The 15,732-nt window shown below is 36.9% G+C and overlaps 3 protein-coding genes across 6 annotated transcripts; 2 read left to right on the top strand and 1 right to left on the bottom strand.

Annotated features, from left to right (window-relative positions):
* The first annotated feature begins 1,026 nt into the window (after positions 1–1,026).
* On the top strand, positions 1,027–3,420 carry LOC114394732 (polygalacturonase 1 beta-like protein 3). Its single transcript, XM_028356410.1, has 2 exons — positions 1,027–1,240; positions 1,364–3,420. The coding sequence occupies exons 1-2, from the start codon at positions 1,187–1,189 to the stop codon at positions 3,176–3,178; spliced, it is 1,869 nt and encodes a 622-aa protein (XP_028212211.1). The 5' UTR covers positions 1,027–1,186; the 3' UTR covers positions 3,179–3,420.
* A 604-nt stretch (positions 3,421–4,024) lies between these two features.
* LOC114395907 (dual-specificity RNA methyltransferase RlmN-like) lies at positions 4,025–10,977 on the bottom strand. Of its 4 annotated transcripts, none has more exons than XR_003663145.1 (5): positions 10,860–10,976; positions 10,548–10,678; positions 10,346–10,454; positions 8,980–9,163; positions 4,025–4,578 (listed from the first exon to the last, which is right to left on the bottom strand). XR_003663145.1 is itself a non-coding variant. In XM_028357777.1 (4 exons), exons 1-4 carry the CDS (start codon positions 10,932–10,934, stop codon positions 9,086–9,088), a joined length of 393 nt encoding a protein of 130 aa, XP_028213578.1. In that variant the 5' UTR covers positions 10,935–10,977; the 3' UTR covers positions 8,677–9,085. The 4 variants fall into 4 exon arrangements, 1 of the variants encoding a protein (XP_028213578.1); XR_003663146.1 differs by lacking the exon at positions 4,025–4,578 and adding an exon at positions 8,677–8,925 and having other exon boundaries at positions 10,860–10,977; XR_003663147.1 differs by lacking the exon at positions 4,025–4,578 and adding an exon at positions 8,677–8,910 and having other exon boundaries at positions 10,860–10,977.
* Positions 6,361–8,131, top strand: LOC114397069. Its single transcript, XM_028359194.1, has 4 exons — positions 6,361–6,489; positions 6,596–6,728; positions 6,807–7,538; positions 8,088–8,131. The coding sequence occupies exons 1-4, from the start codon at positions 6,361–6,363 to the stop codon at positions 8,129–8,131; spliced, it is 1,038 nt and encodes a 345-aa protein (XP_028214995.1).
* Positions 10,978–15,732: the final 4,755 nt, after the last annotated feature.

Raw genomic sequence — 15,732 nt, 5'->3', positions numbered from 1 at the left:
ATGTTTTAGTCTTTTAAATTTGAATGATTAATTTTTATTCCTTAAAAAAATAACTTACTTTGATTAGTATCTCAAATTTTTGAAAAATTATTTTTAATCCTTCTTTATTCAATGTGTTTATAGTTTCATAATTTAAAATTTATAATGATTTTTAACCATCAAATTTACTTTTTGGAAAATAATTTTTGACTATCTTAAAGTGTCAGATATTTGACTCATGGTTTGGTAACCCTTTTTTTTTAAATACTCTAATGATTTTAAAGAAGAAAAATAAATAGATTTAGAATTATGGGAATGTTTTGGCATATTTTGGTTGTTTTAAATCACCATGAATCATTTTTAAAGAAATTAAATTGAATTAAAAATATTTTTAGAGGTAACAAATCGTGACAAATTACAACATCATTCATGCAGAAAATGAGAGGGACTAAAAGTAATTTTTCAAAAATTTGAGGAATTAATAAATAAATTCTTTTTTAAAGACTTAAAAAATAATTACCCAAATTTAAAAAACTAAAAACATATTTAAGCTTTATATTATTATAACTTTTTAATATACTTATGTATTATATTATAATTTAACAAAAAATATGTGTCAGCAGATATATGATTTATATATTATATAGTATATAAAAATACATTACTAATTACAAATAACGTGATATATATATATATATATATATATATATATATATATATATATATATATATATATTCAAAAACTCTTACAAATTCCAACTAATTAACTAATTACGGAATGTAATTTAAGAAATTAGAAGAATCATATATACATTAGAATAAGTAATAATAAAGTGTCACGCCAATTTGTATGTGCTTCATGCAAATTAAATAAGATTATTTCTTTATATATAGCAGCAAACAAGATTTGGACTATATATCCAACATTCTCCTAATTTAATGTTATTTTTCTATTATTTCACAATTTAGTGTTATTATATATTGATTATCTATTTATTGTTCATATTTTGCACGCTGAACATAAATATAATATTGATTGCTCACTACTCTAATGTTAGTAGCTCCGAACTACAATAAATTTCAGCAAGAACCCACCAACATTCTCAACCCTCCCGTTCTTCTTTCTCTCCTCTCGATCTCTCAAGAACCAGAGAGATCATAGTTAGTTCACTTCAAATAGAGAAAAGAAAGTAAAGATTAATATAACATGCACAACATGAGCACTCTCGTTTTCTTTATCCTTCTTTCAACGCTACTAAGTGTAAGCACAGTTACCCTTCTTCACTGTCACTGCTTCAACGCTCCCTTTTCTCATTTCATCATCTTCACGTCTAAGACTAACATATCATGATAACTATATGTGTATGTCTGTTTATCAATGCAGGTTTGTTACGGTGGTCGCGACTTAGTAGATAAAAACCCGTTCACCGAGCAGGCTTACGTGGCACGCTACTGGGACAAACATGTTGGCAACAACTTGCCAAAGCCATCGTTTCTTCTCTCCAAAGCCTCTCCAATGAGCGCTTCCGATACGGCGTCGTTCGCGAACCTCGCCGCCACCAACTCCCTCTCCACGCGGCTGCCGGAGTTCTGCTCCGCGGCGCACCTCCTCTGCTTCCCGGAGGTCCGGCCCAGCCTCGAGAAACACACCGGAGACTCCGATTTCCAGACCTACAACGACGGCCAGAACTTCACCAACTACGGCACCGACTTCGCCGGCGGCCTCGACACCTTCAAGAACTACTCCAACGACCTCTTCAGCACTCCGGTGAACGACTTCCGCCGCTACAGCCGCGGCGCCGCCGGCCACGAGGAAAGATTTTCCGCCTACGCCGGCGACACCAACGTCGCCGACCAGAGCTTCAGCACCTACGGCACCAACGCCGCCGGCGGCTCCGGCGAGTTCAAAAACTACTCCAGCAACTCCAACGTCCCCGACCTACGCTTCACCACCTACTCCGACAGCACCGGCGGGAGAACGCAATCTTTCTCCAGCTACAGCGAAGACGGCAACGCCGGCGGCCAGACCTTCCAATCCTACGGAAAGAACTCCGCCGGCGCGGCGAACGGCTTCGCCGCCTACGGCACAGACTCCAACGTCGCCTCTTCAGATTTCACGAACTACGGAAAGGGAGGTGCGGGCCCCAACGACACGTTCACGAATTACGGCGTTAACATGAACAACCCTACGGAGACGTTTCAGAGCTACGCAGACGGAACCGTTGGTGGAACGCAGAGTTTTTCCAACTACAGAGACCAAGCTAACGTAGGTGCTGACTCGTTCCAATCCTACGCTAAGAACACGTTAGGGTCCGAAGCGGATTTTAAAAACTACGGGAATTCGTTCAACCCTGGTTCGGACACTTTCAAAGGCTACGCTAAAGGCGCAGAAGATAACAAGGTTGGCTTCACAACCTACAGCGCTAACACAAACGCTACCTTTAAAGATTACGCCAAACACGGCGTTTCCTTTGCTAGTTACAACGTCTCTTCGGAATCTAAAACAGTCAGTAGCAGTGTGGTAAAAAGGTGGGTTGAACCGGGTAAGTTTTTTCGCGAGACCATGCTTAAGGAAGGCACTGTTATGCCCATGCCCGATATAAGGGATAAGATGCCAAAAAGGTCGTTTTTGCCCCGCGCTATTTTAACCAAATTGCCCTTCTCGTCTGCGAAGGTTGACGAGTTGAAGCGTGTGTTTAAGGTGTCTGAGAACTCATCAATGGACAAAATGATCATGGACTCGTTGGGAGAGTGCGAGAGGGAACCCAGCGTGGGTGAGACCAAACGCTGTGTGGGTTCCGTGGAGGACATGATTGACTTTTCAACCTCCGTTTTGGGCCGCAATGTGGCAGTTTGGACCACAGAGAATGTAAAAGGGTCCAATAAGAATGTGATGGTGGGTCGGGTTAAAGGGATGAATGGTGGGAAGGTGACAAAATCGGTGTCGTGCCACCAGAGCTTGTTCCCTTATTTGCTTTACTACTGCCACTCCGTTCCTAAGGTTCGGGTCTACGAAGCGGATCTTTTGGACCCCGAATCTAAGGCCAAGATTAACCACGGTGTTGCTATCTGCCACTTGGACACAACTGCGTGGAGCCCCACCCACGGTGCATTCTTGGCACTCGGGTCGGGTCCGGGTAGAATTGAAGTGTGTCACTGGATCTTCGAGAATGACTTGACATGGACTATTGCTGACTGATTTAGGAAATTGGAGTTGGTTTGCGACTCCGGTGGCTAATGGAAATTGAAAGCAGGCTCAACCCAGTGTCAATGGGTTTTTCATTTAAGTCACTTTTTTTTTTTTAGAAATAAATGTTTTCGACTTTTGGAAGTCTTTATTTAATAATTACTGATAATGAGCCTGTGTTTGAAAGTGTGAATTATGTATTTATATGGCTTTCCCATTTAGTGGAAGCGAATGAATGAATGCATCTTGCCATATGTTAGTGTTCTTCTCTTTGGTAGTCATATGCTTTTTTGGTGTAGTCATATGTAAAGTGTTCAATATTAAGAGGAAGTTTTATTATTTATAATAATCTTGATATGTATTAAAATAAAGGAAAAAAGAATGACATCTTCAGTCTTGTTAAAAATTACACATGGAAAAGATCAGCATTAGTTTAACTTAAAAGAAAACATTGTATAAATTAAATTATTTAAAAATAGTTATACTCGCTTATTACTATTCAACTAAATTTGACACATGCCCTTTGTGTCAATCAAGTAAAATTTGAATTTGTATTCATGGAAAAAATAGTTTTTCGTTTCTTAACTATCTGTGAAAACCCACATTCACATACATAGACTTAAGATTAAACGTAAATTGAATAAAATATAAAACAAATAATGGTTTTACTAACATGAGTGTTATGGTAAAACATATATTTTAGTCTCTTTAAATTTCAATAAAAATATTGTTACGATAGTTGCACATTGTGCATCAAAGTTGCCAAAAATCAGCTAAGAAGAACTTAAAAAGGCATTTTATAAATGAGAGATTAAAAAATGCAAATTTTAATTTGGGAAACTAAAAAATACAGACTTCGACTAAAAATATATTTAAATCATTTTTATTTCTTATTTCTTAGCCAGTAAGTAATCTGGATCCTTCACATTAATAAAAAAATATATATCAATTAACTGTAAAATGGAAAAGTACAATATGAAAACAGACAGACATCCCCCTAATTTAGCTCTTGGTCTTGCATTCTCAGCATGAACTCATCCCTAGCTACCCCCACCACAAGTGTCCTATATAATTCTTCGTTAATAACTGTAAGATCAATTTGCAACAGAACCTCCACAAAGAATCAAGTTGAACTTCCAATTGCCATTTGGAATTGCTCTGGTACACGAAGCAATGGAGCTTGAATGGTGCCAGGCTTACCCAATTGACCACAGGCAGCCAATTGATCATCACCTCTACTAAGTCTTAAAAAGACTATCAATCCTGCCCCAGCCAATGTATTTCGGAATTCAATCATCCTTTCATATTTGGTTGGTTTGAAGAATGATCCACTGTGCGGATTGAATGAGATTAGATTAATCTTGCAAGAAATTCCCTTCACAAGCTCGATAAGCCTCTCTACATCCTCATCACTGCCATAAAAAAATGTACAAGTTAGGCAAAAAAATCACTTCTATGCATATAATAAAGGTATATGCAATGAGAACAACCACGACCAAGTCTTATTCAATTATATGGGGAAAAGCAGAAAAGTTAAATTTGAACCGAGACTTTAACAATAGTAGTTTATCTTCATGGTTCATAACGAAAATGAACAGCTACAGAGAAAAGGAATAAGGACATGGAACATGTCAAAGATTTGAAGCATAAATTGGAAAAAGGGGCAAGAGGGAGACAAGGGCATCAATGAAGATTAATAAATGCATGAAACGTGATAGTTTGATTGATAACATTACATATGCCTGATGCCCAGGTTAAGTAAGCATCAAGAGTGACAAGAGAAAGGGCTTGATTAGGGCAGTGACTAGAGAAGGTCAAACGTGACCCTGAATATGAAAAATACAAATTTAACACTTCATTGGAAAAAGCTACCAATATAGTACAAAACAACATGCAATCCAAAATTCATTACATCATTTAAACTCAAACTCCTATTATAGTTATAAAATATGTGCATGTGACAAGATAAATTGCTAATATACTAAGTCATTTATAAAGTTGTTAAATTGTGGTTATGGTGGTGCCATGACGGTATGACATTGCGGGTTTTTGGAAAAATGCCACCAAATAGCGATGGCATTGCGGGTTTCATATGGCGGCGCCATTACGGCCGCCATAGCCTTAACGATCGTGGCGGAATGGCGATAATGGCGGAAGATAACTTTTTTTTTTGTTGAAATTTTCGTAACACAGATTAGGTCGTGTTGGGCTGACCCGACCCGACCCAAACTCGATTTTCGCATACAAAAGGGGATTAGCAGCGCAAGCATGAACAACAACACGCAAACTCCAGCGCGACCAGCGGCACCACAAGAACTCCAGCGCGACGACGATGACGACGAACTCCAATGCGACGACAACACCAACACCACGCACCAGTGACGTGGCACCTCGCACCAGCACACCATGCATGCGAGCACCACACACCACGCACACGACGAATGGACGGCAACGACTACAGTTTTCGACGGTAACGTGGTTCTATTTTTTTTTTTGTTCTTTTTTTGTTGTTGTTTTTGTTTTTTTTTCTGTTTGACACCCATTTTATTTTTGGTTCTACTTTTTTTTCTTTCTGTTCAGCCCTCTTTTAAATGGCTGAACCATCATCTAATGCTACAACTGCAACAAGGAAAAATAAGACAAACTCTAGTTGGAAGTATTGTCATCCACTTGTGGAAGGAGATACAAACACCATTGTTTGTAATTACTGTGGAAAAATCACAAAGGGAGGAATAACCAGAGCCAAAGAACACTTGATTGGGAAGTCGGGTAACGTTGCATCTTACAAGAAAACTCCACCAAATATAGTCGAAGAGCTGAAGGAATATATGGCTAACAAAAAAAGTAGGACCACTTACAATAGTTTTGGCAGTGGTAATGTGACAAATATAAGAGATTATGAATTTGGTGAACCAATTGGATGTGATGGAAGTGATGAAGAGTTTGCGGACTCTTGTAATGCTACTGCTTTAGCCGCAAAGACAAAGTGTGGGACTAAAAAAGGACCAATGGACAAATTTTGTAAGAATCCAGAAAATGCAATCAATCAGAGAAAAATGGAGATGTTGAGGCAAATGAACATAAAAGAGTCAATGGATAAGAATGAAGTATTGAAGGTGCATCAATATATTGCTCGCTTTTGATACCAAGCAGGGGTGTCGTTCAACCTCATTAAATTGAAAAGCTTTGAGAATATGGTTGCAACCATTGGTCAATATGGGCCACATTTGCCCATTCCAAGCTATCATGACATTAGAGTTCCACTCCTGAAGAAGGAAGTTGAATACACTGAAAATTTGATGAAAGGCCACGGGGAGCAATGGGTCAAGTATGGTTGTACTATTATGTTCGATGCATGGACTGATCGGAAAAAAAGATGCATCATTAATTTTTTTTATTAACTCTTAAGCTGGTACCATGTTTTTGAAGTCTGTTGATGGTTCTGATTTTGTAAAGACAGCTGAAAAGTTTTTTGAGTTGCTTGATGTTATTGTGGAGGAAGTTGGAGAAGAGAATGTTGTTCAAGTTGTAACTGATAATGGGAGCAACTATGTTTTAGCGGGTAAGTTGTTGGAGGATAAAAGAAAACATATTTATTGGACTCCTTGTGCAGCTCATTGTATTGATTTGATGCTTGAAGACATTGGGAAGCTTCCATTGATAAGGAAGACAATTAGAAGGGCAATTAATCTAGTTGGGTTTATCTATGCCCATTCTAGTACCTTAAGCTTGTTGAGAAATTGTACAAACAAGAGGGAATTGGTGAGACGTGCTATTACTAGATTTGCCACTTCTTATCTAACCTTGGAAAGGCTCCACAAAGAGAAAGCCAATATTAGAAAGATGTTTATTTCTAATGAATGGATCTTAAACAAGTTATCTAAGGAGCCTACGGGAAAAGAAGCTACAAAGGTAGAGCTCATGTCTTCTTTTTGGAATAGTGTGGTTTACACTCTTAAAGTCATGGCTCCACTTGTCAAAGTGCTTCGTCTTGTGGATGGTGAAAGGAAACCAGCCATGGGCTATATTTATGAAGCAATGGACAAGGCAAAAGAAACAATTATCAAGTCTTTCAACAACAATGAAAACAAGTACAAAGATGTGTTTGCAATTATTGATAAAAGATGGAATTGTCAGCTTCATAGGCCATTGCATGCAGCTGCCCACTTCTTAAATCCAGAGTTCTTTTATGACAACACTGATTTGGAGTTTGATTTTGAGGTCACCAATGGATTGTTTGATTGCATTAAGAAGTTGGTTCCACAATTTGATGTGCAACAGAAAATTTTAACTGAGTTGCATCTTTACAAGATTGGTCCTAAACACTTTGGTTCTTACTTTGCAATGGCTCAAAGAAAAACCCATTCTCCTAGTAAGAAACTTTTACCAAATGACAAATACAAATACTATACTATTTTTTTTATGTATTAATGTTATAATTCAGAATTCTAAGTTATGCTCTTGGTTGATATTGCAACATATTGGTGGCAAATGTTTGGGTCACAAACTCCAAATTTGCAGAAGCTAGCTATTAAAATTTTGAGTTTGACTTGCGGTGCTTCAGGATGTGAAAGAAATTGGAGTGTATTTGAGCAAGTAATTGTGACAAAACTCTAACTATGCTTTTTAATTTTTATTTAATTTTGATGGTCAAGTTTTATTTGAAGTGTATTTGAGATTGAGATCAACATTTATTTGTTATGTTGTAGATTCATTCCAAAAAAAAAAATAGGCTTGAGCACAAGAGGTTGCATGATTTGGTGTTTGTCAAATACAACCAACAATAGAAGCAAAGATATAATGCAAAAGATGAAATTGATCCAATTTCTCTTTAATGACAATGATGTGTGCAATGAATGGCTCGTGGGAGAGATGGATGAAGATGATGATAATGATACCAAAAATGATTTGGTATTTGAAGATGATGATGCACTAAATTGGGCAACTGTGTATTGGAGAGTGTAAGATGTATACTAGGCGGAATAAAAGGGAAAGAAAGCAACCAACAAGTGCTGCTATTAGTCCTACTGCTGCTGCCCACACTTCTAAAAAACAGGCAATGGTTGTTGGATCTTCATCAAGGAAGCAAAAGGCAGTCCAAGAAAATGATGAGGATCTAGAGTTTGAGGAGGATATTAAACTTGAATTTGAAGAAGAAGAAATCATGGTTAATTTTGAGGCGTTTGATGGAGATAAGGGAAAGGGAGATACTCCACTACCTTATGATAACAACGAAGATGATTATGTTGGGATTGGAGAAGATGATTAGAGCCTCAACCTTTACTTTGCACTTTGCATTATGCTTTTATCCTTTTGTTATTTTGAACTCTTGAATGAGTTTATTTGAATGCAATCCATTGTTTTGTTAATATATATATGGTCCGCCATTTGCCGCTATGCCATCCGCCATTAACAACATTGGTCATTTATGCACAGTTAGTCAGTTACACGTATGCATATGATCCAGCTCACCACAAAAGTCGAAATGAAAATAGACACAAGGAAAAGATAAAAAAATCTATATATATAACACAAGCAATATACAAAGTAAAGTTTAGCCATCCTATCATTAATTCCTTCAAGCATCACATGCTCAAATAGAACTTTGTAGTTCTTTTTGAAGCAAAGCTCCTCTCGAAGTGTCTGAAGAAGCAAGTCTAGCTTGTACTTCGATTTGTAGGCATGATCCAGTTTCTTACCTGACATTAGATTCAAATATGAGCAATCCTCCCTCTCTTCCCATCCTTGCATGTCCATGTCTAATTTTAAGGGTGATATACCAGCCAATAACAGTAAAGTAATAAGAAATTTACCTCATCAATTCAAACTAACAGCTAATGCACAGTTCGATTCATGGAGGAAACGTTTGAGCTGTGGAACAAGCCCACTAGTTGAAATGGTGACCTTGCAGGGGTTGAACTAAAGCCCTTGCTCATCCACCATTATATATGCAGCTTTAATGACATTATCAGTGTTATGAAGTGGTTCCCCCATGCCCTAAAATAAATGAATAGCAGTTATTAGCATCCAACCAATAAGAAGACAACAAATCAGTAGTTCTATTTATCATTGTCTTCCCCTGAATATTTCTAGCACACAAAATATTTGAAGCATTAACAGAATTGATAGGAGGTACTAGAAGAAGCAGATATCCATAATGAGACATCATTGAAAAAGAAAAGGTGTTTTTATCGTAATGCTAAATAGATACGAGAAGCAGAGAGCTTTGCCTTCACATTTATCTGAAATAGCAAGACTGAGGGATAATTGTTAAGTTATTCTAGAAGAAATATTAGACAGTTACATCGGTCAGTAAGGTAGTTAGGAGTTAGTTTGCTATAAATAATAGAGTAGATACTGCAGAGAATGCTTCTGGAAGCTCATTGTAGTGGAGAATGCTGAAACTTTTAAAATCTCAATAAGTCAATACAGAATAGTAGTTTCTTTCTCTCCCTCCACCTCTCTGTGCACTGTGTGCACAAATTCTGTTTCTTTTCTGGGTACCAATTGCATTAATTTGTATTAGAGCTTTCCATCAATGTCTCTCAGCTGTAAACAAGCAGCATCAGGTAGTGATGAGCATTGCAGTGTTCACTTGAGACTGGTCAAAGGACTAGTACACTGGGATCTTAAGATCCAATTGCAACATATGGGACTTGGGTCTCAGTCTCTGATTGAAACTACGGGATCCCAGTGCGGGGTTCATAAGTCTGGTTATCAGGTCAAACCCCAATGAAACAAACTGTTCTCCATTTCATGCTTTGGGATGTGTCATGTGTGAACATTCATTTGCAGTGACGCAAACAGGATCACAAACATACTCTCAATTTCAGACACATAAGAAACCATACACAGAAATACTTATTTGGAAAAGTGGAGGCATTACTCTTAACATCATCATGGAAAAAAAAGAAGAAGAAAGGAGCACATTGGCATGCACAAAAAAATGAATAAGTATGAAAAGTCCACTAGAGCATTGAAATAAAAACATCCTTTAGTTTCCAGGATACAAGATATATCTATCATTATATTGGCATGTCAGCATGTCAATGAACAAAATGCACATTAAACTCAATCAAAGATCTGACAGACAGAAGTGGAATAAAGTAGGAAGTTTGATCTACACAGATTGTTGATAAACAGTAAGCATTAGAATTATCAATGCAATTGTAGACCTACCATAAAGACAACACTTGTAAAGGAACCAACTTCATCTGTGAACAGCCGTCTGGCAAAAACAGCCTGCTCTACTATTTCTGCAGCAGTAAGATGTCTCCGAAGACCCATTCTGCAAAATAATCATACATAATAAACTTGCAGGAAATGTAGAACATAGTGTAACCACCAAATAGATATCAACAGGAAAAAAAATAAGGCTTGCCTTCCAGTGTAGCAAAATTTACAATTCATGGCACATCCAACTTGACTTGAAACACACACAGTAGTCCTACCTCTGTCACAAAGTATGACAACTGTTTCTATGACCAGCCCATCATCCAATGTGAATAAAATCTGCAATATCCTGTGAGTTTAAAAGTCAACAAGAATACTCTCCACTCTAGAAACACAACTAAATATAAGCAAGCCATGCAAGTAATTATGAAGCTATAAACCTAAATATAAGTAATCTCCAGGTTACGTCTTGCTAGATGAATTAAATGATGAAAAATGTGAAGAGAAAGATCAATTTAACCTTTCTTATTCCATCAGATGCTGTGCGAATTTCTTTTAGAGCAAGCGCTTTGAACTCAGCATTTTCATTCAACATTTTCTTGAAATATTTATTCAAACCTAAATCATAAGATTGACATAAAAATTACTAGTCAATTCAAATTGTTTAGCTCAAAGATCATAAGCAAATCTTCATTATTTCACCGGGAGGATTGAAAGAAATATGTTCACTAACACGATTGCTTGAAGAACTAAGTACCAACATTATAAAACAATTGTTTTTGCCCCCCTCTCAAATACATGCAATGTTGAAATGAAGAAGAAATAACCATTTTCACATCATTCACGTACTCAATAATCAAAACACAATATCACAAAATTTCATTGAGAAACTTCTTTGAGAAGTTTCCTTGAGAAGCTAGAGCTTAATTACACACCCCTATAATAACTAAGTTCACCTCCTTGAGAAGCTTCCTTGAGAAACTTTCTTGAGAAGATTTCTTGAGAAGATTCCTAGAGAAGCTAGAGCTTAGCTACACACACCCCTCTAATAGCTAAGCTCACCTCCTTGAGATGAGAAGTTAGAGCTTAGCTACACACACCCTCTATAATAGCTAAGCTCACCCCTATGCCAAAATACATGAAAATACAAAAAAGTCTCTACTACAAAGACTACTCAAAATGCCTTGAAATACAAGGCTAAAACCCTATACTACTAGAATGATCAAAATACAAGGCCCAAAAGAAGGAAAAACCTATTCTAATATTTACAAAGAAGAATAGACCTAACCTTGGTCCATAGGCTCAGAAATCTACCTCGAGGTTCATGAAAACCCCAGGGCCTTCTTTAGTAGCTATAGCCCAATCCTCTTGGAGTATTCTATCCAATACCCTTGGGGGGTAGGATTGCATCATAATATTTATCTCGCTAATCATATAACTATCATCGCTAATCCTTTAAGTCACCTACCTTAAACAAGAACACTCACTCTTGAACCCTTCCATGCTTAGCAATTAACACCCTACTAACTACCTTACACTCTTCTTAAGGTTTCACACTAAACCTCTTAACTATTCTTCACAACTTTTCCAACTACTCTATATTCTTAAACAACTCTATATCAAACATCTCTAAGAACTACGGTTACAAGTTTCTATCGGTACTCCACCTATAAGATTCGCAATCTCGCACTTAGGTGGTAACTGAGCACATCCTCAAGGAACACAGGTACATGACTTACTAAGTTTGACTTTCATCTACAGGTAATAAGGATCATGCCTACTCAAGTATTTCCTCTCAAAACACCTTAACATGATTGGCAAGGGCAAAGTCTCTCTCTATTCGTAACAGAAGTAACAACATGACAGGTTATCAAGCAATTTAACAAGACATGATTGGAAGATGAGCAGCTCATAACAAGATGAACACTCGATTGATTAGGAGACAATAAATTTAAATCAAGAAGAATCACTCATTCAGAATCAACAACAGATATTCCAAATGAATTCTAGAAACGAAAACATGACCACAATGTACACCCATATGGAGACGTTAACAATTGCTTGATTATGATAGAAACATCAGTAATAAAAAACTATTTGACATAGGCTCACAACACAAAGAATGAATTATACTAGGGCTTGCAAGTATAATCGAGTTACTTGACTTCAGCATGTAACACAAGAAAATGGGTTGTACTAGAACTGGAAGGTACTGTCAAAGGAGTATTCCTTATGAAATATATCTTGATATAGGTCATCAAACTATAAGGCATTAGCATTACTACAAACAAGGAATCGCAAACAACCATACTATCTATGCAATTAAGGCAGAACACCATACTACAAGCATACATAGAATTATAAGGTTCCTATAACAAGTATATAGCGTACATATAAGAAGTAAGAACTAAACGGTCACTAAGGATGTATTAAGAAATCACAAGTTTCAACAATCATGTTTATGATCACACATAAAGAAAAGAAGGGATTAGCCAGCACATGTTAACACATTGATTACACACACTCATTCACAAAACACCTGCAAGTTCAAGGTTCTTGACGGTATTAATACACACATCAAGTTTTCAAGACCATTTGTATCACCTAACCGCTTGCCATGATATCCTACCGCACTTCACGAATTACAGAGATGGCTAGTCTCATAACTCACGACTCAACAATAGAATTATGGTATAGCAAACATTAAGGATGCAAGGCACGTCACAAGCATTATTAAGTCTCATTTAACCATGTAGAATAAAATACAAATAATAATTCAAGCATGCTAAAAAAAAGTACTCATAAGTAACCACACAAAGTGCACACCAGAATATGGTAAGCACATAACACACCGGCCAAATGGTTTGACCTCCTCTGATACCACTAAATGTGACACCCTCTACCCAGATATACATATGTATATAATAACATACATGAAAATACAGAACTACATAAAATGAGATTTTATTCAATGAACATAATAGAGTTCACGTGGCTAAAAGATTCACATTCACTTCACTGTTACAAATAAAACTTGTTAGAAATATTTTTGGCTCAAAACATCATGCATTTAAAACAAAAGCTCATGCCCCAATATCGCATCCTAGTAGAGCATTGTGTTCCATCATCCTCTAGCATGAGGTTCTCCATAGCTATGCACCTAACCACCTGCTCCCACAAACACAAGGTTCGATATTATCAGAAGATCCAAACACAAACATCACACAGGGAGTGAGTTATCACATTCCTAACTAATAGAGAGAAACATAACAACATAGATATACATATCACATAAATGAAATGCAACTTACCTAAACACAACTCATGTCATTCCACCACTTATCGCGTGGCATCACATCTCAACACTACTTGTTTCACCCATTTTCACATCATTCACGTAGTCAAGAATCAAAACACAATATCACTCAACCAATCAATATCGATCAATACACAGGCATTATGCAACAAATGTACTAAGACTCAATCCTATATGCAATGTGGTACCATGTCAATGAAAAACCTCATCGGGCGCCTAGGAGTACATGACAAGACAGACCACACACTTGTAAATCAGGTCACTCTCACTAGGTAAAATCATAGGGAGACCAGTGAGGGTCACGCTATTTTGCGAGAATGTTCCAACCATGTGGGATAGGCACAGGCTTAAAGGAGCACTCAAACTTGGTGTATTTACCCCCAAGGCCTAGACTCTGAAGAGTCCGTCAGGGCCTCTCCCTCTTGATTCAGGTCCAACCTATAAAATATTTTAGCACACAAACTCTATTTATGAACTATACAAAACACACGACTCTTCAATTGTTCTCAAAATAATTTTATCTCATCGCACTTGTGATTAAACTTGTCGGGTCCCCACAGTGGTTCCCATCAAAATACTCATCGTGCATTAACTCGTCACCCTTAAAGGGTCTTATAGTCGTGTGATTGTACAATTCATAGCTCTCAACTCAATGCACACAATATCTCAATGCACATATATATTACAAGTTAATACATACTCAATTTATCACATACACTCGGTCTCAATCACAATAGTATAATCCCAAAGTAACATGTTATTACACCTCATGGATCATATACACTTTACCTATGAACTATGCAATACACACAACTACTCAATTGTTTTCAAAATCATTTTAACTTGTCGCGCCTCAAAGTGATTCAACTTGTCGGGTTCCCACCGTGGATCTCATCACAATACTCGTCACCCTTAAGGGTCTTACAATTGTGTGATTGCATAATTCATAGCTCACAACTCAATACACACAGCATCTCAATACATATGTATTTCACCATTCATCATAGGTTCAATCTGTCACTTACTCAGAATTTGAATCACAACTTCATAATCTCAATATAACAATTTATCATGTCAATCTAGCAAATCTTGTCTTATACAAAAATGCTTCTCACATGGGAAGTAAAACCCCTCAAACAATTTCACACAATCATATCAAAATCAATGAATCAAAATCATAGGTCAAAAACACGAAAATACCAAGAGCACTCAATTTTATCAACCAATTCGCATCAGGACATCAATTGGTTCATCAAAAACAACAATATCGTATTTATAATCATAAAGGAAAAATTACAATTTAATAAACATCCCAATATAAACCCAGTTTAATCAAACCCAATTGCGATAAACTCATCCCGTACCTCTAAGCGGGCTCATGTGGGTAGTCCGACAGTGATAGTGGCGTCTCTAACAGTTCCTTAAAATTCCTTAAGTTTTCCCTCTGTTTGCTCTATTAAGGTTTCAACCCGTTAGAGAGAAGGGGAAGAGATTGTAGCATCTATTTTACTATCAATGTGTGAGACTAATTTCTCTCTTCAAAAACATTATTTTGTAACTCTTTACGGTGAGAATGTATGAAAATTGGTTCCGAAGGTGGTGTCCAAATTTCATGACGACCTAACTGTTGATGAGTTCGGGATCATAATTTTGCTTAGACAGGTTTTGGGTGTATGCAGGAAAAGAAAAAGCTCAATGTGAGGGACATTTTTTCTACTGCAGATGTTATCTCGTAAATCCCAACGGTTTATGTGTGAGAAGATAAGATCCAAACGACTTGTTCAAATTTTACGAGGATCCAACGGTTGATGAATTCGGGATCATCATTTTACTGAGATAGGTTTGAGTGTATGCGAGAAAAAGAAAGGGTTTTAGGAAAGGAAGAAGGGAAAACAGATTTAAAGGAAGAGAGAGGAGAGACGTGTTGTAAATGTAAAGAGTGACCTATTACATCTCTATTTATAACTAGGATACTCCTTGCCTTTTATTTACTCTATTTTTCTTTACTTATTTATTTTATAAAAAAGAATTCTATTTTATTTCCTATCAAATGAATAAATAAAATATCCTTTTTATT

The sequence above is a fragment of the Glycine soja genome, chromosome 18 (assembly GCF_004193775.1).
Source record: "Glycine soja cultivar W05 chromosome 18, ASM419377v2, whole genome shotgun sequence".
Lineage (NCBI taxonomy): Eukaryota > Viridiplantae > Streptophyta > Magnoliopsida > Fabales > Fabaceae > Glycine > Glycine soja.
The sequence above is the reverse complement of the archived record's forward strand: the minus strand, read 5'-3'. Positions and strand labels throughout refer to the sequence as shown.

What these genes read in the sequence shown, in the direction of transcription:
- LOC114394732 (XM_028356410.1), top strand. Translation starts at nt 1,187, where the DNA reads ATGCACAACATGAGCACTCTCGTTTTCTTTATCCTTCTTTCAACGCTA. An exon ending in TTCTTTCAACGCTACTAAGT is followed by an intron (nt 1,241 to 1,363) that starts GTAAGCACAGTT and finishes TTATCAATGCAG; the next exon opens with GTTTGTTACGGTGGTCGCGA.
- LOC114397069 (XM_028359194.1), top strand. Translation starts at nt 6,361, where the DNA reads ATGGTTGCAACCATTGGTCAATATGGGCCACATTTGCCCATTCCAAGC. An exon ending in AAGGCCACGGGGAGCAATGG is followed by an intron (nt 6,490 to 6,595) that starts GTCAAGTATGGT and finishes ATGTTTTTGAAG; the next exon opens with TCTGTTGATGGTTCTGATTT. An exon ending in AAGAAAAACCCATTCTCCTA is followed by an intron (nt 7,539 to 8,087) that starts GTAAGAAACTTT and finishes TGGTATTTGAAG; the next exon opens with ATGATGATGCACTAAATTGG.
- LOC114395907 (XM_028357777.1), bottom strand. Translation starts at nt 10,934, where the DNA reads ATGTTGAATGAAAATGCTGAGTTCAAAGCGCTTGCTCTAAAAGAAATT. An exon ending in AAATTTTGCTACACTGGAAG is followed by an intron (nt 10,455 to 10,547) that starts GCAAGCCTTATT and finishes ATTATTTTGCAG; the next exon opens with AATGGGTCTTCGGAGACATC. An exon ending in TTACAAGTGTTGTCTTTATG is followed by an intron (nt 9,164 to 10,345) that starts GTAGGTCTACAA and finishes CATTTATTTTAG; the next exon opens with GGCATGGGGGAACCACTTCA.